The following is a 26,261-nucleotide window of genomic DNA, read 5'->3' as shown; positions in this document are numbered from 1 at the left end:
AGCTGCGTTAGCACTGGATTTGAACTACACAAGCGCCGAAATTGAGCAGGGTTGGGGTTACATATAAGCGCAGGATTTGAGCAGGGTTTGAACTACACAAGCGCAGGATTTTTTTTTTTTTTTTCGTAGCCTTTCGTTGCGCTGCGACCCGATTCCCGTATGACGTCACTCTGAGAGGTCGGGTGTGCTTGTCCCTAACGGAGGGTCATTCGCGGCAGTTTGGATGAGAACGACGCCACAAAGACGTCGCCACCTAACCTCATATTTGCCGCTACGTCTCGGTGTTCCACTGAAACGTATAGCGCTAAAACTCTTTATTGGGAAAGCTAGATTGGAAAGCGTGGCAGCTAGGGTATACCTAAAGGCCGTGTCTCTAATTGGCAGGCGTCCGAGCCCCGCGACGAGGTGACTGCTAGGGTGATAGTTTTCGTACGATTTTTTTCCCCCATCGCAAAAAGTGCAGCCGTCACATCGTCGTCAAATCTACTGTAGTGGGCAAATGTCATCGGTTATGAACAAGAAAAAACAAGAAGAGCGCGTGCCAACGGTGGATATCTGCCTGAGCTCGGGACAAACGGAACGCTAACCCCGAATCGCTAAAGCAGAACGTACCAACCGTCGTCCACGCGTCTATAAGGCGGACTCCAAGTCCCCTGCCATCGACGGTCATGACCACGGCAGACCCATACGGCGACCTCCTCCTCGCGGCGGTCATCCTGGCCGGCATCATCGCGCTGCTCGCAGTGCTCTGGCTGCTGATGCGCAAGTACACTGTGGTACCCTCTGCCCCCGAAAGACCCACCGGCGAGGCACTGAACGGCGCCACCGAAGCCCACCAACCGAAGAAGACCGGTGAAGCCGGGAGCACACAGACGCAGGCACTCACGGATCACAAAACAACCGAAGCGGTGGCAGCGCCTGTGGAGCCGGCTTTGAGCAGTCCCCTCAGTGGCAGGGCGTCCGTCGACGAGGCGGCGGAGGGCGCCAAGTCACCCGTTCGCCGCATTGTGGACGCCGCCCGCAGGGCTACTGTCGCCGTTAGCCGCGCAGTGAAGGAGCAGACGACCAACGTACTGGAGGTCCTTTCGTCCGGTGCTGACGCCGTCCAGGTACGGTCACTGACAGTCCTTTCGTTTGTGATAAACTGTGCGCTCTAGTTTAACGTATTTAAAGCAACCTGGATGATGTATAGTAGCTCTATTCCACGCAGAAGGCAAGGGCGTAGACAAAATTACTCGCAAGTGGACGCTGTGTACGTATGGGGAAGGTGGCATCCCGTAGCAGGTCTGGCTGCTGCCCACTGCCAGACCTGCCATGGGACGACACACCTCTAATCCTTTTCTCATTCTTCTACACTCTTTCTTTCTACTTTCCTCTTCCCGCAGACACTGAGCCGTGCTCCCATCAGGGCTGCACGTGCTGTAAGAGACGCCGAATGAAGGAGTGCGTCGAATTAATTGGGCCACCTGGGGTTCTTACATAAGGCGTTACCAAAGCTCTGCGACCGCGAGAATCCCGCTCCCTTCATAATGGGACCGCAACAGCGCGTTCGTCTTGCAATGCGTTAACTACAACTGAGTGAAACTAATGACACAAAAGTTGACAGTCACTTAAGTAGCCTTACGTGATTTAAGTTATCACATTAAATTAAAACCTACCTTAATTCACCTAGCTCTAATTTGTACGTACCAGCCTCAATCTACCTTAATCCAATTTTTTGGTGGGTAAGGTCGGTTGTTTGGGTGTGGGCCACGGTGTTCCGCAGGACGCCGTTGCTGTTCACCATGGGATTCCGCAGTGCGAGCCGCAGCAGGTCCAGCGCCGGGAACGTGACGTCATCACTTGGTCACGTGTGTTTTTTTGCCATCGGATGTTAACGTTGGACGCCGCATTATTCGCTTCATGGGGCATATAAGACTTTACTGACTACTTAGTTGAATACCCAGCGCATTTCAAGAGGGACGAGCACCATACAGTTGGTTTTCATTCGAAGGCCAATTTCTCGTTTTTCTCAAGCACAGCCCGGAGTCGAATATTCGCGACGTAGGGTCCATTGTCATGCAACCGAATCATTCGACAGACTAATTGGTACGACGGCCATTTATTCTTGTGCACGATCCGTCGATCGTTCCTTCGTGTTTAGCAACTCGGCTGATAGTGGCCGGCGGCGTAGTGGCGAAGATAATGGCCCACGGCTCGTAAGTTCAGAGCAACAACGTCTTTCGTTCTCCTGCGCCACTCATTAGCAGAACACGATCTCTACAGAGCCGCATCGGCGGTATTGTTTTGTAAAACAGTACCGTCTAACCATGGCTAAAGCTTATATATTTTAAAACAACGCTTTATTTGTGAACCCGCTCAGTCTTTGCTGACCCTGCTGCCGCTGGTTGCTGTTGCTGTGGTTGCGCTGAATAGCTCACACGCACAAAAAAAAAAAATCACAAAAAAAATCGGGGCTATTTTATTTCTCAACAAAATTATGTTACCACAGGAGCTTCGAGCTGCGTTGAAGCCTTTTGCCGCCGATGCAGCCATCACTGCTGCTGGAGGCATGCAAAGTTGTCCACACTTTTTGTAGCATTTCGTGTTCACATTTGCTTCAAATCTTGCTGAAATTTAGTTTTGTGTCACTGTTCACGTACTATTGTGTAAACCCAGCCTTGCATGAGCCCGGATATTGCCTGCGGTATCCGCAAATAAATAAATAAATAAATAAATAAATAAATAAATAAATAAATAAATAAATAAATAAATAAATAAATAAATAAATAAATAAATAAATAAATAATAAATAAATAAATAAATAAATAACGCATGTAGGATGCGTTAAGGAGTCGTGAAACATTTATAAAACCAATTTACGCGTCCGAGCGTTGATCCACGAGCGAGGGGAGCATGCATGCTGGCGTATATGCTGCCTGAGGAAACGCCAAACGGCTGTCAATTGCGGCGACATGGCTCAAAAGATGCAGATTTCTCTGCAAAGGAGCGGTGTCGCCGTCTGTCGCTGCGTGGCGTGTTTCGCCATGTTCTGCCGTAATGGTGACGAATGGCGCCACTGTTCCTTTTTCATTATTATCGCGAGATACCTGCCTGTGACCATAGGCTAGGCCTTCATCCCTCAATACCGAGAACCAGTCTTAAGAATACCACCAAGATAATACCAGAACTAGCTGCCGAGATGAGATGAAACGTAGCAAAAGTCTGCAACACACCATTCACTTCACGTGAAGGGGACAAAAAGGGTTTGAGACGGCTACCCGCTCGGCCTGAAACTAGCAAGCCTAGGCAGGCCAGGTGCCTTGCATGTCCAGCAGTGACGTAATTTTTGTTGCATCCGTGCAATGAGAGTCCGTGGGAGTGCGCGGCAGAAATCGCTTCTGTGCTAAATATTACGTGTCCGACGTGTCCTCGGCTCCCAACACAACATCCCGATACTGTAAAAGCAGTTAGACCATAATATAGTGCATAATTCTGCCATACCAAAGCGAACTACCTGTTTAAGACAACTGACACGTGCTTCCTGTCGCCAGTTGGCACACGCGAGAGTCACGCACAAGTTTTCATTTAGCCAATGAAACCAGACTGAAACGGGCGAATAACAGCCTAGTTTACCGCTGTTTCTCGCGTTGTACTTTACGCTGCCATACATCTCTCCTCGTCGTACTTGCCTCAGCAAACATCAAACACTGCGATCAATGCGCAACGCTTTGCCACATGGTATGGAATTGCGCAACACACCATAGCTCACACTCTTAATACACCCCACTACACGGCAATGGGAGGCCGCGCTGTCCAGCTCCGACTCGATGGACCAGCTCAATCTGGTCAACCGAGCGAGAAGGGAAGCTAAGGCCGCTGGACTCCCGGACTGAGGGGACCATCCATTGCAAAGCGGAGGAGCTAGCTACGCTCGTGTGCTCTTTTGCATAAAGTTTATTCTCTCTCTCTGTCGCATTCGGGCTTTTCTCCTAAAATCACCACGTCGACAGCTCAATGTATGCATTCGCATGAGACTCTTTGAACTTCGGCACAGCTTTCCAACTGTGCGGTGCGTTAACATAAACACTGCATTAGATTACACGTTACATACAATAACAGTGAGAACACTTGCACGCATCGCATTTACGTTCATAACATTTAAGGGACTTTTTCATGAAACCTTCCTTGCCCACGGATTCCAATACGTGCATCTGCTCTGCATAACTTTTTTTTTTTTTCAATGCCGAAAGATGATCGCCATTTGCTGAGACTGTTACAGATGCATTGGTTCCAGAAAGAGACGCGGAAGCATGCCGCTACGGAAAAAAAAAGAGAAAAAAGAAAACTGTTCAGTCCTGTGTTGTAACAAGCAACGGGGAGATGTATAAGCATCCTTTATGCTCTCTGCGACACGTTCCTCTTCCTCCGTCATCGGTGCAATCTCGCTTCCTTGGTCATTTTCCCCCCTTACGGCCCCACCTCTGCCATAGAAAGTCATGACGAAGCATGACATCTACATTTGCTGCATTCACGATTCCTTATTCGCTCCTTTCTCCCCTCCTTTTCCCTCTGCGGGAAGGACGTGCGTGCGTGTGAGTGTTTATGTGTGCGTGTCTGTTTGTGTGCGTGCATGCGTAATGCTTCAGGGCAGCCAGTTCCTTTGCAGAGCAGCGCTCAATCTCATCACAGGTTCCAGACCAGGTTAACACGGGTTCAGCGGTGACGCCGCAGGGAAGTCCCGCGACGAGTATCGCTCTCAGCAGTGGCCGCGTGTCAGCCGACGCCCTGGCGAACAAGGTCCCTTCACCTCTTCTTCGCCATGAGAGCCAGGTTAGAACGATGCCGTCTCCAGCGACCCTCATGCACAAGCCGGCAGACCTGCCTAAGAACGAGGCTACCGTCTACAAAAAGGTGAATGGCGGCCATGAAGCATTTCATTATACCGTAGCTGTAGCAGCCCTGCTGCGGAGTCACATTCATCTGACGCCAGCGTCGCGAGATCTCTTCCTTTAGTAAGAAGTGACGTGGCATAAATGGTTCCACGATGCTAAAATTTCTTTGTGCGCAAATGTCTCGGAGATCGACGTAGCATGGGCAACTCGAGTCCCAAACGTTTTTTTTTTCTTCTTTTTGCACTGAGGTGTGGCTTTTTGTCTACTATATGGAGCTGGTTCTGCATTGGGGTGGCGGGAGTGTTGGGTGGCGGAAGTACGCATGGGGATGTCGACAGGGCTCAGTCCAGTCTCGTTTACTCGTCATCATTGTTGCTAAATGTCCTAGTCATCGTTGCCGTTTTCGCTAAACAAGGTCAGGCTGGTAGGATAACTTTACGCAATAGCCTGTGCTGTCCAGGTTCGCCGGTTTTGCCATTGGCTCGCAGTTCGCTTTCATAATATCCAGTATTCCATTCGTCTATAGCTTTGCTGGGATAAAACACGTTCCCTTTAGTGCGTATATTTCCTGCGTACCTTCTGTGTATCGTGTCTGTTCTTTATTAAGCGCCGAAAATCGGGGAACATATAGGCTAAGGCTACCGAAGAGTCGGCTGTTCGAACGATGTATCCTGGCTTTGTTTGCAGCTGTGTCGTTCCCTATGAATAATTTTTTTTCTGTTCTCTATAGCAGGGCTGCAGTTGTTGTTTCCTGCACGCACGTACACAAATTTCATTTAAACTATCTTCCTCGAATTGCCTCAACAATAACCGTGCTCAATATGTCCGTTATCAGATGACGTGGACTCACAATGATTGCACTTTGTTCTAGTTCCCGTTCCTGGCACTGACGCGTCGACAGCCACCGGAAAGTAAATATGAAGCCAAGCCAAGCCAAACATCGCTGCCGACTGGTTTCGACATGGGGCCGCGACAAGACGACGCAGCGATTTCTGCCAGCGGCGGAATCGTCGGGGACAAGGGCGTGTCCTCTCCAGGACGCGGTCAAGGCACTTCGGCTGCGGACTTATCCGGAGCGCATGCCAGTAGTGCGGAGGAACACTCACCCGAAGACCAGAGTGCGCCATCGTCGCCAAAGCACACGTCAAACATCAGCAGAGGTGCGCATCGTCACCGGAAACATTTAGAAAAGAATTCCTGCGCTAATGATGCATTTAGCTTAAAAAGATTGAAAACCAATATGCATATTAGTCGTTTGCGCAGAATACAGAGGACGGACGAGCGGAATCAACAGATTCACCTTTTTTTTTCCTCTCCAGAAAGCAGCTTTATCGCGGCAGCCCCTATCTAAATACATGCGGACGGACAAGTTGTTTTCGTTGGCAACCACTCTACCGATTATGATTAGGTTGGTTGCATTTAAAACGGAAAAGTTAAAATATAGTATTTGTAGGAAGTGTATTTTCAATTTATGCCATTAAACGCATGTTTTTTTTTTCCTTAATTCTTGAGAATTGCTAAATTTCAAGAACTGAAGTATCAAAAAATATAAACGCGCTTGCGCAACATGCACAAGAAAAAAAAAGACGAAAGGACAGAGCGCAGTCTCTTCTTGTGCATCTTGCGCCATTCACAAATATGCAATTAGCGTTTACGGCGCTAATAGCGTATTCATTCATTCTGACGTAAAACCCGACGTCGATATGCAGCAGCAGTGCAGTCTAGCGCTAAAGAAAGCCGATTACATTTGATCGAAGGCAACATTTTCACAAAGATTGCACGCTTACTCGAACTTCTTACAAAAGCTGTGCGTTCTCTTCCGGCAAACATTTGATAAATGTTGCACTTCACATATTGATAAGCTTCTGGTAAAGCATGATTATCTTCGATTCTCACTAAAGCTTTGCATATTGATAAGCTTCTGGTAAACCATAATTATCTTCAATTTTCTAGTGAAGGCCGAGTGTCAACGCTTACAACGAATCTTTGATAATGGCCTCAACTTCGTTTTCGACTGGCCTTTGAGAGATGCTGCCCCTTGGCTTTCGGCAAACTCTTCCCGAAGGCCATGAAACACTCGCTTTAGATAGACCTTTGAGAGATCATACCTTCTCGAAAAATTATTACACAGAGGCTGTGAAACAGGAGCTTTTAACACTTCTGATCATAGATGTGCATTCGCTTTTGCCACAGTCTTGACAAAACGCTGCACTTACACTTTCCACAAACATTTGTTGAAGCATTCTTTACTTTCTATTTTGACAAACCTTTGACGATGTCCGTGACTCCGTTTTCAACGGACATTTTTATAAAAGCTGAACTTTGGCTTTTGACATACTTTTCATGAAGGCGGTGAAATGGTCGCTTTCGACAGACTATTGAAAATGGCTGCGCACTTCCGCTTTCGCTACGCAGGCGCTCCTTCCTCGAAACAGAAGCGCAAGTCTCTGCCGGAAGGCGAAGTTGGAAGCCTGACCTCGTCCACAGTGGACAATAAGCAAGTTGACGGTGGGCCGGCGGCCTCACTGTCTTGTAGGAGGTCGTCCACAAGGTCAAGGGGATCGCAGAAGTCTGTCCGGAGTGACCTAAAAGCCGTGAGTGGGTGCGCGCCTTGGCATCACACGAACACACTGCGTCAAGTTGGCCTGACACATGGGCATATGCCCTCCACGCTCCCTCGCAGGCGGTTATGCATCGAAGCTTGCTATTGGTGGCTTGTGCGAAGTGGTGGTGCACAATCTTCTAGGCACAGCGCACACGAGACTGAGACGCAAAAGAAAGAATGGCACGCGATGTGCCATTCACAGCGATGTGTCCTTCTTCGCATCTCATCCTTGTGCACGCTGTACGTAGAAATACAGAATTGCCACAGAAGAGAGCAGTATCATACTGTGTACTTCGTTTCATCAACTCTGTACAATGCAGCTAAGTCTATGGCTCGTGTCACCCAATCAGCAGCCGCGTTTACACGAATGCGGGCTGTAGCGTGCCGCGTTTCTTAGCGCATCGCGCTAATCCTTATGCGACAGCGTATAGCGTTTACAGACACCGCTTGCGACGATGTATGCCTGCTCTTCAACTACTCTCTCCTGGCGAATCAATGCGATTCATTTTACTAGCGCATTAGCGCCTGCTTGTTGGATTTGATGCGTTAGAAATGCGACACGCCACTTGCCGCGTTTATGTTAAAGCCGATGTAGTAGCGATATCCTACTGCACGTTACACAGAATGGAGGAAGGCTGACCAATTGTGCGCAATTAGTCATTGCGTTAAACTTGTAGCCTTGCAATATATATATATTTTTTTACATGGGCGCGTCCGGGAACTGGCATCGAAAAAATGGCCTCCACCATGAGGTCACAAGCTTAATTTCAAGAGAGCTTTATTTATGCATAGCTACTACCATGCTTAGAGCAAGACACGCTTAAAGGGACACTAAAGAGAAGCGGGAAGTTCGGCTGGAATAAAAGAGGAACCTTCAGGAATGCATGCAGCTTTTGTTGCGGGCAAAAATATGAGTTATCAGCGGAGAAATTCGCAAACAAACACCAAATATCTCTTCCTCAACTTCTCTCACACCAGATTCGGCCCTGAAGCAGTGTCGTCACGGATTTCATTGCTCTCAGCGAATCAGAGGGCGCCATGACACGTCACCGCTTGCGTAAACGGCCGAGGCGCTGGCTGCTTCATAGGCTGCATGGCTGCTGCGTTTGCGTTCGCTGCGACTTTTGCTTAGGTGCTCCGTGGCCGCGATGAATACCGTTTGCTGACGCTGAACCTTGCAACGAAGAGCTCGCCAGGGAAGCAGGACTGCATTTCAGCGATTTCAGTGAAACGGAGCGCGAAATGATACTCCGTGCTCGCGCGGTAGGTGTTTCCGCGTACGATGGCGGTGAACCGCCAGCCACGCCGATGGAAAGCGAAGCCTCGTTTTCGTCGACGGAAAGCGAGACGTCCGGGCCGCCAGGCGACGGTGTTCCCGACAGAACAAGCGTAGAAAGTTGCGCGCATACTCGGTATGGTTTTTTTCGTGGCTTTGTTAATGACATTCAGCACTCACGGAGCCGCCAGTTTGCTGCTGAAGGGGCACCAGGACGGGATTTGAAGAAGACGACATTCAGAAGACAGCTGCTCGAGAAAGGACTGGCCTCTGGGGCACGCCAAGATACTTTCCGAGGGCAGGATTTAATCCATGGGCGAGAAATGCAGAGAGCACACCATCAGTTTCTCTGACTCTCTTGCCGTTTGATCATCGGCAGAGCACTGAGTCATTGAGAACGCCGGGGCTCATCGCGCGGCACCACATGAAAGGACACAGTCGGGTCAACACTGCCGCTGCCCCTAAGACATCGCTTTGCGCCGTTTATACAGCCCTCAATAACACTACAGGCAAGAGGCATTTTCTGGCTATTTCCCGCGAAGTCAACGTTTTTCGAGCCACGCAACACGCAACCAAGCATTGCAACACTGTAGAGAGAACAGGTGCGCGCGATGATGCATGGAGCAAAAACGAAACTATCACGACCGCATGTAGCGCCATGTCATTTTTTTTTCTTATTATTTATTTAATTTTGCGCTAAATTTGTACTTCCTCGCTTGAAACGGTTTAAAAAGTTGGGAAATGCTGTTTGTGTACGTTTAAGGTGTATTTCATTTTGCGTTTTATTAACAGCGATAAATTGGTCTCAACCAATCGCGACCGAGCTGCGTTTGTGATCTCAGACTTCGCGAACGTGTAGTGCGGGAAATTCGAAGGGGCGTCAGCACCTATCCTTCAGTTTTTCGCTATTTTCTCGCTTATTAAACCTTTGTTCGCAGTAATAATGGTATGACTGTGATCGTGAAAGGATAATCTACCATTAAAGCTCTACTTCCGGTTTCTCTTTAGTGTCCCTTTAAGATATGCCAAACCTTCCCCATATTCCTACCTAATACCTATCTTGAAGGATGCATCACTAAAAAGAGCTACACCAAATTGTCTTTCAGTTGTAAAGTATTTTCAAAACACAGAGAGTTGTTGAAATTTAGTGGGGAAAATGAAGGCCTACCTTGGTATTCTTAATTCGGGCACAAACAAGGCGTTTTCCTGTATTTGCACCCTTTCGGCACCGGCAACCTTAAGTGAACTCGCTACGTGAACTCATCGTTTCATATTAAAATACGATTAAATGGTCATTCACGGGTGCACTATTTAATTAGACCCCAATAAAAACGATGTCAAAATCCATGACGTCACGGCATGCTGGTATGAAAACTTCAAAGTGACCTTGTCACCTGTCTTTCCTTTCCGCTCATTTGCAGGCTTACTAGGCCTCCTCTCAACAGTGAGCGTGGCCGCTTTGCAATTGAAGAAGCGTAACTTACGACTGCAGCTCAGTTTAACGTTCCTCTTTCGTGACCCTTTTAAGAAACTTGCATAGGCTTAAGAAACTGGAGTACTCTGCGGCAGGAGATTTTTTTCCACTGGGTAAGACTGCAGCTAGCGCCAGACGTGGTGGCTTAGTGGCTGGCTATATACGGCGTTGTGGCTGCTGAGATCGCGGGTGCGATTCCCGGCGGCGGCCTTGCAATGAGGGCGGTGCGCAAAAACGCTTGTGCACCGTGTTTTTCGATGTCCTTTGAAGAACCCCGGGTGGCCACAGTTTTTCTGGAGCCCACCATCACGGGTGTCCCTCATAACCCACGGCACAGCTGCGGGTCCGTTAAACGCAACAGTTCAACTCGCTCTAGCAGGGAAATTTTGATTGCAACATAATCAAAACAACTGGGCTAGCCTCAATAGGTTCCATGTACCGTATGGGGCGCCACAGCGCTGCCATTTCTGAGGAGGAGGAGGAGGGAAAAATTTTATTAAAAACAAGAATTAAGAAAAAAAAGCTGGTGTCTTCCTGCTCGTGCGGGGAGGCGCCCTCAGTCCAGGCCTCCTGTGGCTCTTGCTGTCTCCAGCGACCGCCGCGCCAGTTGTTGCCATTTCTAACGCACGATCTTCTTCTACAGGAGGGCGCATGCACCGAGGAAGTGTCCCCTCCGCCAGGCTGGGTAGACCCTGCCACCGCCCGCGACCAGCGTCCATCTGACGTCATCCCCCAGGAGCACTCGTCCGTGGTGGATTCCTCGCCCGAGCCGTAAGTCGGCAACTCAGAGCTCAAGGCGACACATTCGTGACGTGCGAGATATTCAAAACGATCGCTATCGTCTCATTGGCCTCCTGTTATCGACTGAGACTTCTAGAGGGGTGTCGGTATAGGGCAATGCAGGGGTTCCACAGGGGTGGGAATCATGAGTATATGTCATGGATTCTTAAAGCGAGAGAGAGAGAGAACATGCTTTAATGAGATTTTGGAGATGTAAGCCTGGCTGTTCGCCTGATGTGCTACTCCAAGTGCTGGGTGATGATTGTGTACAGTGATTAACACTTCACAGCACATACAGTCACACACACACACACACAATATATATATAGGAAAATCAGAAGCACAACTTCGCGGTTATCTTAGGTTTATTATTTACCCAATAGTTTCGGTCGGTGGACCGACCTTTTTCAAGGGTCGGTCCACCGACACCGACTCTTGAAAAAGGTCGGTCCACCGACCGAAACTGTTGGGTAAATAATAAACCTAAGATAACCGCGAAGTTGTGCTTCTGATTTTCCTAAATACGCTTGGCCCATTGAAAAATCCAGTTACTACTATATATATATAGGAAAATCAGAAGCACAACTTCGCGGTTATCTTAGGTTTATTATTTTCCCAAAAGTTTCGGTCGGTGGACCGACCTTTTTCAAGGGATACAGGAAAATCTTGCAACAGTCTTTTTATATCTTCAGGTAGGGAAAGAAGGCGCCAAAAAAAAGGTGAGAAAGGAGAGATAGCGATATATATAACAAAGTTGAACATGAAAAAAAAAAAAAAGGTGGAGAGTTAAAGGAAAGACCCCAAGACCTGGTCGTGCCAGACAAAGCAGAGGGCAAGGTCGCTGCTAAGCGTGTTTCACATGCACAATTGACGGACACGCCTGTCATGTTACGTTGAACATGCAAAAAAAAAAGAAAAAAAGAAAAAAAAAGGTTGGAGAGTTAAAGGAAAGACACCAAGACCTGGTCGTGCCAGACAAAGCAGAGGGCAAGGTCGCTGTTAAGCGTGTTTCACATGCACAATTGACGGACACGCCTGTCATGTTAAGTTGAACATGCAAAAAAAAAAGAAAAAAAGAAAAAAAAAGGTGGAGAGTTAAAGTAAAGACACCAAGACCTGGTCGTGCCAGACAAAGCAGAGGGCAAGGTCGCTGTTAAGCGTGTTTCACATGCACAATTGACGGACACGCCTGTCATGTTAAGTTGAACATGCAAAAAAAAAGAAAAAAAGAAAAAAAAAGGTTGGAGAGTTAAAGGAAAGACACCAAGACCTGGTCGTGCCAGACAAAGCAGAGGGCAAGGTCGCTGTTAAGCGTGTTTCACATGCACAATTGACGGACACGCCTGTCATGTTAAGTTGAACATGCAAAAAAAAAGAAAAAAAGAAAAAAAAAGGTGGAGAGTTAAAGGAAAGACACCAAGACCTGGTCGTGCCAGACAAAGCACAGGGCAAGGTCGCTGTTAAGCGTGTTTCACATGCACAATTGACGGACACGCCTGTCATGTTAAGTTGAACATGCAAAAAAAAGAAAAAAAGAAAAAAAAGGTTGGAGAGTTAAAGCAAAGACACCAAGACCTGGTCGTGCCAGACAAAGCACAGGGCAAGGTCGCTGTTAAGCCTGTTTCACATGCACAATTGACGGACACGCCTGTCATGTTAAGTTGAGCATGCAAAAAAAGAAAAAAAAAAAAAAAGAGGGAGAGTTAAAGGAAAGACACCAAGACCTGGTCCTGCCTGACAAAGCAAAGGGCAAGGTCGCTGTTAAGCCTGTTTCACATGCACAATTGACGGACACGCCTGTCATGTTAAGTTGAACATGCAAAAAAAAAGAAAAAAAGAAAAAAAAAAGGTTGGAGAGTTAAAGGAAAGACACCAAGACCTGGTCGTGCCAGACAAAGCACAGGGCAAGGTCGCTGTTAAGCCTGTTTCACATGCACAATTGACGGACACGCCTGTCATGTTAAGTTGAGCATGCAAAAAAAAAAAAAAAAAGAGGGAGAGTTAAAGGAAAGACACCAAGACCTGGTCGTGCCAGACAAAGCACAGGGCAAGGTCGCTGTTAAGCCTGTTTCACATGCACAATTGACGGACACGCCTGTCATGTTAAGTTGAACATGCAAAAAAAAAAAGAAGAGGGGGAGTTAAAGCAAAGACACCAAGACCTGGTCGTGCCAGACAAAGCACAGGGCAAGGTCGCTGTTAAGCCTGTTTCACATGCACAATTGACGGACACGCCTGTCATGTTAAGTTGAGCATGCAAAAAAAAAAAAAAAAAGAGGGAGAGTTAAAGGAAAGACACCAAGACCTGGTCCTGCCTGACAAAGCAAAGGGCAAGGTCGCTGTTAAGCCTGTTTCACATGCACAATTGACGGACACGCCTGTCATGTTAAGTTGAACATGCAAAAAAAAAAAGAAGAGGGGGAGTTAAAGCAAAGACACCAAGACCTGGTCGTGCCAGACAAAGCACAGGGCAAGGTCGCTGTTAAGCGTGTTTCACATGCACAATTGATGGACACGCCTGTCATGTTAAAAAAAAGGAGAGAGAGAGAGAGAGTTAAAGGAAAGACACCAAGACCTGGTCGTGCCAGACGAAGCTTAGGGCAAGGTCGCTGGTAAGCGTCTTACACATGCACAATTGGCGGACACGCCTGTCATGTTAAGTTGAGCATGAAAAGAGGGAGAGTTAAAGGAAAGAGAGTTAAAGGAAAGACACCAAGACCTGGTCGTGCCAGACAAAGTAAAGGGCGAAAGACGAGAAACACGAAAGAAGAAGAAATAACCTGCAAATGTAGTAACAGCGTGGCGAAATCAGCATGAATTTTTTTTTCTTTTTTTCTTTTTTTTTTTTTGCATGTTCAACTTAACATGACAGGCGTGTCCGTCAATTGTGCATGTGAAACACGCTTAACAGCGACCTTGCCCTCTGCTTTGTCTGGCACGACCAGGTCTTGGGGTCTTTCCTTTAACTCTCCACCTTTTTTTTTTCCCCATGTTCAACTTTGTTATATATCTCGCTATCTCTCCTTTCTCACTTTTTTTTGGCGCCTTCTTTCCCTACCTGAAGATATAAAAAGACTGTTGCAAGATTTTCCTGTATCCCTTGAAAAAGGTCGGTCCACCGACTGAAACTGTTGGGAAAATAATAAACCTAAGATAACCGCGAAGTTGTGCTTCTGATTTTCCTAAATACGCTTGTCCCATTGAAAAATCCAGTTACTACTATATATATATATATATAATTATTATTTTTTCTCTCTCTCTCTTTCTTTCTTTCATGGTGTTTATTGCATCAAGTAAATTGACATGCACAAGTATCGGCACCTGATATTTGTGACACCAGTGACGGGCACTGCAACAGAATCAAACAATCAATGGATGTGAATATTATAGTAACATTCTAAACGAAAGGCAGGATGACAGTTACAAAAAAAGTGTACCATTACAGCGTTAATATTTCCAGTGGGAAAGACTTGAATAAGATGTACATCTTGCGCTATACAAGGGCGGTAAGTCTAATTAATTCAGCAAGTGGGGTGCCAGTCTTTCAAAAGTCACCGTCATCATAAAACTCTGCTATAGGCGAACACTCATGTGAGTGAAATGAAACCTTGAAGAAGCACTGGCTTCGACGTTGCGGTCTGTCAGTCGCGTTTTCCACAAACAACGCGTTTCCACGATGCAAATATATATATATATATATATATATATATATATATATATATATATATATATATATATATATGGTGCGTTATCATCAGAAGTTGACCACGTAGCCCTATCATAAAAGGTCATAAGCCCCATATCCAACATATTGGGATACGATATAAAAACCCGTATGTTCCAATATACCATAGAGGGACAACCTATCAAAAAACTCCGCCTTTCTACGTCACATATAGGTATTGAACGGTGAGCCGCGCTTCGCGGTGCTGCGTGCGTAATCAGGTAAATTGAACGAATAATTTGACGCCAGTTATTTTTATCGACATGGCCATTTTGAAATGCGGAGACAAAGAATTAGACTTTTATGCTGGGTCTCTTCAACTTTCTGATATAAACAAATGCCGTAACATTTGTTACTAAAAAGTTAATTTAATAGCTGAACTATTGAATGAATTGGTATGTTTTTTGTTGTTGTTTTTTTTGCCAATGACGTCCGCCCAAATAGTCAGTATAGCGACGTAATTTGGGTCAATTTTGTAGGCATTTTTAAACACTGTGTTAAAAATTATACTATGCTATGGCGCATGCCCCATATATCGGATATATGGGGACATACGTGTATTCATGGCGATACCCATATGTTCATACTGTTTCGAATATGGGTCTATTTGACAGGTTGTCCCATATGAGATATAAGGGAACATGTGAATTTTTATAGGGGATCCGCATATGTGCATATGGGATTATTGGATACGTGGCATACATATATATTTTATAGGGAGATATTGCACAAAATGAAGATTCTAAGTGTGGATTCCCAAATGTGACCTAGACTTACCCACGCATTCTAAGATCGATTCTCGACTCGGAGCTATTCCTCCACTTTACCGAGCTAAGCAAAGCACCACCCATCGACTGAAATAAGAGGCTACGATTCTCAAGTAATCGCCGTGGAGCGTCAGTGAAGCGCAGCGACCACTTCTGTCGAGTGGCGGCGCTGCCATCCACTCTAACGCATTGCTCTGTTGAACCGAGGTAGAGTAGGTGGAGTGTTGAGTGTATTGAAATAACGAGGTGCAGTGTTGAGTGTAGGAATGTTCTTCTAGAACACGGCGTTTAGAATGTTCGTACCAGGGCATGCTGGAGCCATTGCTTCAAACTCTACGGAAAGACGATGGCTCCATGCAGTCTAAACCACCTCCATGCTCCATGCAGTCCATGCAGTCCATGCAGTCAGCTCCATGCAGTCTAAACCACCAGTGTTTCACTGTTAACCGCTTCAAGTTTCCAGCTTTCCTTGAACTTCTGTGTTCTAAATATAAATCACATTTTGAGAACCAACGCCCAGCAAACTCCCTGGAGTTTGAGTTATTCGTTTTGTTCTTATTGTTCCCGAAACACTACAATGGGAAATTTGGAATGAGAATGATGCCACAAGAGCCTAATTGAGATAGATCCATGCACTGCATGGCCATCATTTCTTTTTAGCAACGGCCGCACACATGATGGCGCACGTAGGCGATAGCACCGACTTTTCGTCTCGCATCCTCGGTATAAAAATGGTGATGTGACCGTCATTTACTTATTCACACGACGAGCACGGTAAATAGCGTGAGAGCAGCAGTTTTAGAGCGCACAGAGAGGTCACGTCGAGTTCCCGTCCCTCTGACGTCACGAAAGTTAGCTGGCGGCTCCGCGCCGGTATTCGCCATCGACGCTTACGAATGCAACCATCGCATCCTAATCTCTGTCGTACGAAACATGGAGTTTATCCTATTTAATAGAAAGAATTCTGCACTCCAATCAGCTAGGATGGAAATGGTGGTTAATGGATGTCTTTATCTAGCCTTCGCACTTGAGGACTTGAGGTTTCAAACGTTGTCGTGACGTTATTTATTCAGTTTTATCTTTCTAAATTTCAAAGCGCCCGTAGTATTTTCAACGCAGCAAGGAAATTAGTACCTGGCAATATGCGTAAGCGTTGCGATTTGTGGGCTTTATAACGCTATATGTTGTTGAAAACCATCAATTCATAAAGTCACGCAGCCGTTTGAAGTCGTAATGGCAAAGTTCAAGCGAACTAAAGTACTTCACATCATTTTCATGCTGGCTAAGCCACCATACTTACCTCTAGTCCAGTGTTATACCTCTAGTAAACCACCAGTGTTACCTCTTTATGGTAACACTGCATGGTGGTTTACTTTATGGTGCGATACTTTATGGGATACTTTATGGTGCGAAATACGTCGGCGTTATCGGTCATAGAACACTTGGTCAATAACCACACTGACGTCAGTTAGCTATTTCAGACCCACCTTTAACTTCGTGAGTATTACGGCGTCTATTTGGCTTTCCGAGATGACAGCAGTATGCCAAAACGGCGTTTCATGTGACCGAAGCTTTAGAACAGCCAGAGGTGACACACCGGTGTAAGTGCCATTCGAGAGAAATTGCAAGGCAATCTTAGGCTGCAAGGCGAATAGGTTGGCAAGTCTAACCACAATTAACATCATAAAGGTACACAGGAACATGGATACTTGAAAGTTCAACAGTCGTTGAACAAGGGACGTCTCTGGCCAGCATTTCGACAAAGATACGTGTCTTCGTCAGGGCGAAGACAAGTATACGCTTGTGGAAATGTTTCCAGGTACATGCATATCCCTTGTTCCATGGCCCCTTGATTAACAGTTAGGAGATAGTTTTTCTTTGCTCATGTTTCAAGATACAATTTTAATGTTCTCGGAACATCTACTCCAGTATCTCTGAGCATTTCTGGCGGTGCTTCTCCGTGGTGCTTTCGCAGGCCTCCGCTAGTCACCCGGTCACCCGCAGTCCCGGACATATTCTCGCGGGATCTTACTCCTAACCTACCAGCATTGCCGGCCGCACCAGCAAGTGCCAACCTGCCGTACCAGCCGCCCACGCCCCCGGTGGCGAACAGGGACATCTTCTCGAGGGATATCTCTCCCCACATGCCGGCGTCGCCGGCCGCACCAGCTAGCGGCAACCTGCCGTACCAGCCACCCACGCCCCCGGTGGGTAACAAGGACATCTTCTCGAGGGATCTCTCTCCCCACATGCCGGCGTCGCCGGCCGCACCAGCTAGCGGCAACCTGCCGTACCAGCCACCCACGCCCCCGGTGGGTAACAAGGACATCTTCTCGAGGGATCTCTCTCCCCACATGCCGGCGTCGCCGGCCGCACCAGCTAGCGGCAACCTGCCGTACCAGCCACCCACGCCCCCGGTGGCCAACAAGGACATCTTCTCGAGGGATCTCTCTCCCCACATGCCGGCGTCGCCGGCCGCACCAGCTAGCGGCAACCTGCCGTACCAGCCACCCACGCCCCCGGTGGGTAACAAGGACATCTTCTCGAGGGATCTCTCTCCCCACATGCCGGCGTCGCCGGCCGCACCAGCTAGCGGCAACCTGCCGTACCAGCCACCCACGCCCCTGGTGGGTAACAAGGACATCTTCTCGAGGGATCTCTCTCCCCACATGCCGGCGTCGCCGGCCGCACCAGCTAGCGGCAACCTGCCGTACCAGCCACCCACGCCCCCGGTGGCCAACAAGGACATCTTCTCGAGGGATCTCTCTCCCCACATGCCGGCGTCGCCGGCCGCACCAGCTAGCGGCAACCTGCCGTACCAGCCACCCACGCCCCCGGTGGCCAACGAAGACATCTTCTCGAGGGATCTCTCTCCCCACATGCCGGAGTCGCCGGCCGCGCCAGCAAGTGCCAACCTGCCGTACCAGCCACCCACGCCCCCTGTGGCCAACAGGGACATCTTCTCGAGGGATCTCTCCCCCCACATGCCGGCGTCACCGACCGCACCAGCTAGCGGCAACCTGCCGTACCAGCCACCCACGCCCCCGGTGGCCAACAAGGGCAACTCGCAGGATCTGTCGCCTAATCTACCGGCTTCGCAGACAAGCAATGATTCCGATAGCGAAAGCAAGATGGGGTCGGTGCCACCGCCGAGTGCTCCTTGAGTGTTCGCTGACTTTACGTATCTAAGACCTTAACTCTACGTGCGCGAGCGCCAAGCTGACAGTGGATGTGGTGCTTAAAAATCATGCGTACTCTAGGCGTTAACCAGCGACAATGGCGATAGTAACTATTTTGTTTGTGTTTGTTTACGTCGAAAAGCGCAAGGAAAAATGACGAAGTGGCTTGTGGCGTCTGAAGACGCAACCAGATATGCATCAGTGGCGTATTTGTCTTCGAAAATTATAGCCCTGCCTCTCGCAGGCGCTGATGGGCGAGGTGGCGAAATGCGCATGTTAATTGCGATGACTCCTTCGCCTCAAGTACACGTGTTCCAATAAACGCCGTACGCCGTGTTTTTCGATATGCACACGCGCATGCATGACGTCTAGGTGCACCTACAAACTCGTTTCGAGCCACGATATCCAGCTGTACACTATGCTGGTACACTATACAGTTTCATCCAACTATGTAATAAATAAATGTTAGACATGGACGTTCAGATTGCTAATTCGATAGTGCTTATCACAAAAGTTGCACTGTTGGTCCTACTTGCAGCCCTTTAGAAGCTTACGTCCTTCTATACTGTACGTGATTTCATTCGCCCTAAATAGAGGAATAACAGGGCACATTTCAAGATCATATCAAAGGGCCACTCATCACGCCCTGTTAGAATCTTTTGTTATTGCGATAGCAATTATATATGGACACTCCAGGCACATTTCTGCCGTCTCCGTAAGGTTCCGGATAAAGTTCAAGGCCGATAAAATTCCTACGCATCATTCAGATAACTCCCTGAGGAGATCCTACGTATTTTTTTTTCAGGCGAAGCTTGTATTGCCTGACAAGTGTCGGCGGTGGTGGTGGTAATGGCGGCGTCACGCTTTTTTTTTTTGCTCCTTTTTATTGTGTAACCTTTTGTAACCCCCCTCACGCAATACTCCACTTCGGAGCCTGTGAATAAATAAATAAATACTGGGTCGATCCTGGCTGTAGTGCAGAAAGGGCTCAAGCTCAATGGCATATACCCCTGCGGGCTCGGGGACCTGTAACGCGCCCTTGAACTTCGTCACACGTGGGACCCAAAGAGACAATCACCAGCCCTTTCCCTGCGTCGAAAATGGGGGTAAGCGAAGCTTATCGTCCGATTCTAGCGTGAGGGCTTCCGAAGCCCAGACGAAACGTCAGCGAAGAGGCGCGGACCCCGGCAGCGTCCTCTTGCCAGAAGCTTCGCTTACCCCCATTTTCTCGACAGGGGAAAGGGTTGGTAATTCTGTCTCTTTGGGTCCCACGTTTGACAAGGGTAGTCCAAGGGCGCGTTACAGGTCCCCGAGCCCACAGGGATATGTGCCAATGAGCTTGGACCCTTTCTGCACTATCACCAGGATCGGCCCACATGACAGGTGCGTGTGCCATTGAGCTTGGACCCTCTCTGCACTATCACCAGGAGTGGCCCATTTTCAGCCTGACACCACCACCGCCATCACCACTACCACCACTGCCGACACTTGTGAGCCTATAAAGCTTCGCTTAATATATTTCTCCTTCGTTTTTCGTCATCTTAATGCCCGTCTTTGTCATTTCATTCTTCCTGTGCTCAGGCCCACTTCACCTAGCCGAGATCCTATCAGAACCTATGTGAAGCAAGGCTTTAGAGAAGCGGTGATATAAATGGTATACGACTAAATTCAATGCGTATAACAGGCGTTATTACCATCATATATGCAACGTGTAATCTCGTGAAATACTTGTTTTTGTGCGATCCACGTGCCTTATCAAGAGCTCTGCCGAATCGCAAAGAGCACTTCTAGCGAATGCACACTGTGAAACTTCGACGCGGCGATCTTGCGATGTCGAATATGATTTATGATGTCCGTCGAAGGACGAATGCTGAGGAGAGGTTGACTATTATTAAAGCGAATGATTTTCTCTCGTTCTTTTGCGTTTTTTTTTTATTGCGATAGCAATTATATGGACACTCCAAAGCAGATTTCTGCCGTCGCCGTCGCCGTCGCCGTGAGGTTCCGTATGACGTCAATGGAGATGAAATCGTCGCCGCGCGCCGCCGAACGCTGTATGTGCGAGTGAAAGGGCGCGAGGGACGCGCGCTTTCACGGGGAGTGAACGCACGGCGCAGAACAAACGCGCGTTCTGCGCCGTGCTCCCTTAAGGGCTGCAGAAGTAGGCGTCTCTTTCCTCCTTTACAATCACCATATATGTAGAGCAAACGCGCCTTCTTCCGACGCACGAAAGGCCGTGGGGGGAGGGGGAGGGAAGAGAAGCGACGTTTAGCTGCGGCACCAAGTGCCTATTTATATCAGAGGCTCCGGCAACAGTCACCAACGCCGCACGCATTTTGTGCGAACGCGGGCAAAACGCCGATGGCGTCCACAACAGTTGTGCGTGTTGCCGGTGCTGCTGCATGTCCAAGTTTATACAGCTGATAAAGCTACTATCATAGACGAGTTGCATAAATGCCAGCAACACTGTAAAAAGCTCTGGAGTGTTCAAGCAACACTGTGCAGCGCCGCCATCGTGCATGAAAACACTACACAAAACGCAGTGCACATGCGAATGCGATAGGGACAGACAAGTTTTATCTTGACGTGAACAATCGTCTGCGCAGCATTTTGTGTTCCGTGTTTGTGCAATCACTCCCAACGATGTCGCACCATTCAGGGAAGGTAATTTTCCCCATCACTGGATGGAAGAACGACCTCGCCGTCTTACCTCCGCTGTCAGATCGGAGCGTACATGAATTTTATGCAGGACGATCGGGAACGAAACGAAGCTACGAACGAAGCTACAACTTTCACGTGGAATCGTACGTCAACGTATGTGCGCTGAAGACCAATGTCACCCAAAGCAGGTAAATATTTGTGCAACTGTATCGCATGTAAACGGGCGATAGTCGCAACCGTTGAACTTCTGTGATAAAAGCGCTTTGTTGTTGTGTGAATGTTAAGAAATCATCATGACTTTATTTAAGCTTAGGTTTAAGAAAACAAATTATAGATGAGCTGGTGATATAGTTGATTCTCTTGTCTGAAGTCATGGATGGAGGAGCTTAGCATTCTTTATTTATTTCCAGCGCCGGGCTCACCTTTTTGAAGGCGCCATGCTACCGAAGCAAAAAAAAAGAACGCGCCACCGTATTCCGTGATGATAGCATTGGACACGACACGCATCATCGATGGAAGCTGCGACTGCCCGGCAGGAAAGCTCGCCTGCAACCACATGATCGCTGTTTTGAGGACTGTCGTGCTCCTACAGTCAAAGGGTTTCTCCGAGGCGCCGGACCAGCTCTCGTGCACGGATTTACCTCAGCAATGGAGGATTCCCCGCAGAAGCGCGATCAGAGGATGCCCGCTTCAATCCGTGGACTGGCGCAAAGTGAAAGAAGGCGGGACTAGTGCGCCAAAGTTTGCCTTGCCGAAAGAGCGCCGTGTACGCCGTAGAAATCGGCAGGAGCAAGAAGAGGCGAAGCAAAAGTTTGCTCAAGAGCTGCTTTCGTTTGACCCCGATAATGACTTCGCGAAAGCGCTCCTCCTAACCGACGAAGGCGAGACCGTGCAGTCCAGGTTCGGGCTGGTGTCCTCATTGGCGCCACAGAGCTACCAGCAGTCCCTGCTGCCACACGGTTTCACCGTTTTTCTTTCTGGCTTACAACCAGCAAACGAAGAAGATCCTTGGGAAAGCATCCCGACTCTGACTTTCTTCGAAAGCAGCACAGCCTGGAATCCTCCAGCACACCTTGGGACAAACAGTGTTGTGCAGGTCAGAGGCTGGTCAATGTTCCTTGCAAGGAATTACTATGAATCTCTCAAATGTTGTGTGTGGGTGCCAAACCCTTGTGTGAATTATATTTAGCCATGGTTTCGATGCTATAGGCTGAGTCATCACATTTAATATTTTAATTGCCTTTGACCCCCGTTTGGTAGCACATAGATGTGCACATTCATATAGTTCCCGTCACTAGGTCGTATCGGACAGATGTAATATTTTGTATCTTTAGCAACCCCACAAATATTAAGATGTAAATCTTTTTATCCGTTAGGCCTTTGTGTGCACTGAGTGTGAGAAACATGCAATGTTTTTAATTTTCACATCTGTCTGGCATTTATTTCATGCATCAGGAGATATGTATGACACCAGTGGCAGCTGAAGCACTTGAAAAGGACAGCCGCCAGCAGGCAAAAAGTGCAACATGGCATCAGGAACGCCGGCTTCGTGTCACCTCCTCCAACTTTGGTGTGGTCCTGAATAGGAAGGAGTGGACAGTAAAGGGCCTGCAAAACCTCACAGCTGCCAGAGACCTTTCTAGAGTTGCTGCAGTCAAGTTAGTATTTTCTTTTCATCCTTTTAAATGCATGAACTAAGTATATATACCACAGAGTGGCATTAGCATATCCAAAATTGTAATAGACATTGTGCAGTAACTAACATTGCACTCAGTTTATTTCCGTTACATTTTTCCAGTTACGGCATCAAGATGGAACCGCTAGCTGCTCAACGCTACGAGGATGCTCTACGCCGTCTGGGCCACGCTCCTACAGTTAGTACCTGTGGATTGCTGGTTAACCCAGCCTTTCCTTGGTTGGGTGCGTCGCCCGACAGGATTGTGTACGACCCCACAGAACAATCCTATGGTGTAGTAGAGATCAAGTGTCCCTACTCTCTACGTGACCACAAGGCGTCTGCCCTTCTAAACACTGATTTCTGTTGCATAATCAGGGATGGTGTACCAGAGCTTAAGAGGGACCACCAGTATTATCATCAACTTCTTGGGCAGATGGGTGTATCACAGTTGCGCTGGGGTGACTTTGTGGTATATGGAGGAGATTTTCTTTTGATCGAACGAATAAGATTTAATGAGAATGAATGGAAAAGTGCCAGAGAGGTGCTCGACAACTTTTACATGGACACACTGCTGCCATATCTGTCAAGCACTGTAATCTGATACAGTAAACAACGCAAGAATGGCATGTCAAAAAGACAAGTAGGGCTGCAAACATTTTATTGCACAGAAGATGGCAGCATCACGAGGTAGTGAGGATTGACAACATATGACTAGAAAATAAGGCGTCTTTAAGGAACACTGTGGACAGATCAGTTTGTATCTTCTTTCAGAAGTGATGGCTGGAAGTTTGTCAGGAAGGCACACACGGCCCACATCTGATTGGCTAAGGGTACAAGGGAGATTGGAATCGAGCGGTCAAAAATGTGATATCCCTTGATTTTCTTGATCTTCCTTTCCACATGTATCCTGATTGCTGCGATTTCCTGAGTCTCCTCCACTTCTGTGGGAGTAAATTGCCCATGCATGAGGAAGGGTGGAATGTTCAGCATTACTTTCTTGCTTTGCAGCAGGTCTTTTATTTTAAATCCCTTGTCAGCCATGACTGAGTCACCTGTGTCAAACTTCAGGTCTAAAAATCCACTCTTCTCCACACACTCTCTGTCAGACGTACACCCAGTAAATAGTTCCGAAACAAAAGTAAGTACTCCATGAGGGGAGATGCCTACGAGGGCTTTGAACGTATGGGTAGACTTGTATGAGGAATAGACTTGTGATTGCGTCACAAAAGATGTTGGCACATCACATCTAATCTCAGTGGCATCCAAGATGACACGTGTTGATGGATATTTCTCCTTGAAAGCAGATGGCATGGCAGCATCAATAGCTTGTCGTGATATCCATGTTGTCGTTTCTGTTACTTGCAAATAGATATAGTCGAGCACTGCAGAAAAAATTCTTGACACCGTGCTGATAGAGACGTTGAACAAGTGGCCGATGTGTCTGTGAAATAAGCCAACTCGAAGTTTAACAAGCACAAGAAAGAGTTGGTTCTCTACACCAATCTTGTGTCGCCGACCTCTATATTCAACATTTCGTAGCCCACTCCTCGTACGCTTGCGTGCAATGTTTTCACCATTTTCTCCAAAGTCAAGGAGATGCATGAGAGCACAGAAGTGCTTGTAGCTGGGCAGTCCAGTGTAAAACTCAATGTCATCAGTGTTGTCCTTGAATCTTTCAATTCCAAATGGAGGCAATTCTTCCAGCTTCTCAATATTTTTCTGTGCAGTGACAAGCTCCGTACGAAGCAGCTTTAATTCATTATTTTGCGCCTTCATTTGCAGCTTCAGGCGCTGATTTTCTGCTTCAGTTGCTTTGCTTGCAACGAGTTTATTTTGTAGGAGAGCAATAGTTTCTCCTAAAGAACTTACTTGCAGCTTCAGGTGTTTATTTTCAGCCTGTGTATCTGCTTCGCTTGCTTTGCTTGCAGCCAGCTCCTGCTCTAGGGCAGAAATATTTTTCTGCATGCACAAATACTTCCAGAGGCTGGTTCTTCTGGTGACTGTTGCTGTTTGTCAGGAAGCAAAGTGGAGCCCGTATCTTCAACATTGACATCAGTGCCTTCACTATTTTTGTTGCATCTATCTGCTGAGTTTTCCTTGTCATCTGCTCGGTTATCGTTACGGGTGTCTACCTTTTGTCCTGTAGTGGGAAGCCCTTGAGCCTTACCATTACACTTCCTTTTAGATGATGCAACTTTCTGAAGTGGTGCCCGTTGAGCGGGTGGTTTCCTCGGCGGCTTTGGCTGCTTGAATAAAAATGTGGATGGCACAGCAGACTGGTGTAAGTGTCGGTAACCATTAGCAACGTTAGCAACAAAGTCACTCTCAAGAAAGTGGAGAGAGCAGACCCTGGTGGCCTTCGAAACTGTGAAGAGTGGGCCTTCGTCTCGCCTGATGGCTGCAATCCACTTTTTGTATATGTCCTGGTCTCTTGGGAATCTGTGGTATGACACCTGTGAATAAAAGTCAATATTCAGAATGTTTTCTGTCTTGATTGGGACATATCTAAACAATGCTCTCCTAAAACAAGAAATTGACGATGCTATGCAAGACAGTTATGGTTTCGAACACTCGACAAATCTGCGCAACCGCGGTGTACGCACATGGCTGCACCGTTGCGAATTTCTCGATTTCAGGTGCTTATATGCGCAGGGCTTTACGACAACAGACCGGATTTTTTTTTCGATGAAGGCAGATACAGTAACTTTATAGCAAAATAAAACACGAAAAGCCGTTTTGACATGCATACAGGGCTCGACTATAAGTGCGTGTGCACAGTAATGCAGCCGTCAGGCGAAATGCACGGTATGTCTGACATTGTCGGTCCACACACACATAGCCGTCTTACTTGACCACATCACACGACACAAGTACTGCCTGCGAACAACGCGAACCGGATGTGTTTCGCCGCCAACATAAACGGCGAAGACGGTGCTTCGACGTAAACATTCGCAGAGCTGTGACAAACCACAAATGGCCTCCGCCCTTAAAGAATGGTAGTATGCGCGCACAGCACGGTCTAAAAACGTTCCTTTTACAGTGTAACACAACGATATAGCCCTTTGCTTAGGGAGACGAGTGGTCAAAACCATGTAACGGCGTCTGGTAAACATCGTGCCGCATCCCACAAACCGCAAATGGTTTCAGGTTTTTAAAGGCATTTACCTATTAATTTTATCGCTAAAGCGTATCGAGATCACTTATAGATGAATTAAGTCACATATCTAGCGATATAAATAAGTA

The 26,261-nt window shown here is 47.5% G+C and overlaps 2 protein-coding genes across 2 annotated transcripts; both read left to right on the top strand.

Moving 5' to 3' along the window:
- The first annotated feature begins 668 nt into the window (after nt 1-668).
- Nucleotides 669-18,664, top strand: LOC125945403 (uncharacterized). The gene is made up of 6 exons (XM_049667152.1): nt 669-1,109; nt 4,672-4,893; nt 5,746-6,034; nt 7,290-7,468; nt 10,873-11,000; nt 17,476-18,664. Exons 1-6 carry the CDS (start codon nt 669-671, stop codon nt 18,662-18,664), a joined length of 2,448 nt encoding a protein of 815 aa, XP_049523109.1.
- A 2,458-nt stretch (nt 18,665-21,122) lies between these two features.
- Nucleotides 21,123-25,497, top strand: LOC119452845 (uncharacterized). The gene is made up of 3 exons (XM_037714797.2): nt 21,123-22,436; nt 22,796-22,998; nt 23,139-25,497. The coding sequence occupies exons 1-3, from the start codon at nt 21,822-21,824 to the stop codon at nt 23,617-23,619; spliced, it is 1,299 nt and encodes a 432-aa protein (XP_037570725.1). The 5' UTR covers nt 21,123-21,821; the 3' UTR covers nt 23,620-25,497.
- The last annotated feature ends 764 nt before the right edge of the window (nt 25,498-26,261 follow it).

Source organism: Dermacentor silvarum, chromosome 5, assembly GCF_013339745.2.
Source record: "Dermacentor silvarum isolate Dsil-2018 chromosome 5, BIME_Dsil_1.4, whole genome shotgun sequence".
Classification (NCBI taxonomy): domain Eukaryota; kingdom Metazoa; phylum Arthropoda; class Arachnida; order Ixodida; family Ixodidae; genus Dermacentor; species Dermacentor silvarum.
Note: the sequence above shows the minus strand (reverse complement) of the source record. Positions and strands in the feature narration are given on the sequence as shown.

What these genes read in the sequence shown, in the direction of transcription:
- LOC125945403 (XM_049667152.1), top strand. Translation starts at nt 669, where the DNA reads ATGACCACGGCAGACCCATACGGCGACCTCCTCCTCGCGGCGGTCATC. An exon ending in CCGGTGCTGACGCCGTCCAG is followed by an intron (nt 1,110 to 4,671) that starts GTACGGTCACTG and finishes ATCTCATCACAG; the next exon opens with GTTCCAGACCAGGTTAACAC. An exon ending in GTGGATTCCTCGCCCGAGCC is followed by an intron (nt 11,001 to 17,475) that starts GTAAGTCGGCAA and finishes GTGCTTTCGCAG; the next exon opens with GCCTCCGCTAGTCACCCGGT.
- LOC119452845 (XM_037714797.2), top strand. Translation starts at nt 21,822, where the DNA reads ATGATAGCATTGGACACGACACGCATCATCGATGGAAGCTGCGACTGC. An exon ending in GGACAAACAGTGTTGTGCAG is followed by an intron (nt 22,437 to 22,795) that starts GTCAGAGGCTGG and finishes TTCATGCATCAG; the next exon opens with GAGATATGTATGACACCAGT. An exon ending in TCTAGAGTTGCTGCAGTCAA is followed by an intron (nt 22,999 to 23,138) that starts GTTAGTATTTTC and finishes ACATTTTTCCAG; the next exon opens with TTACGGCATCAAGATGGAAC.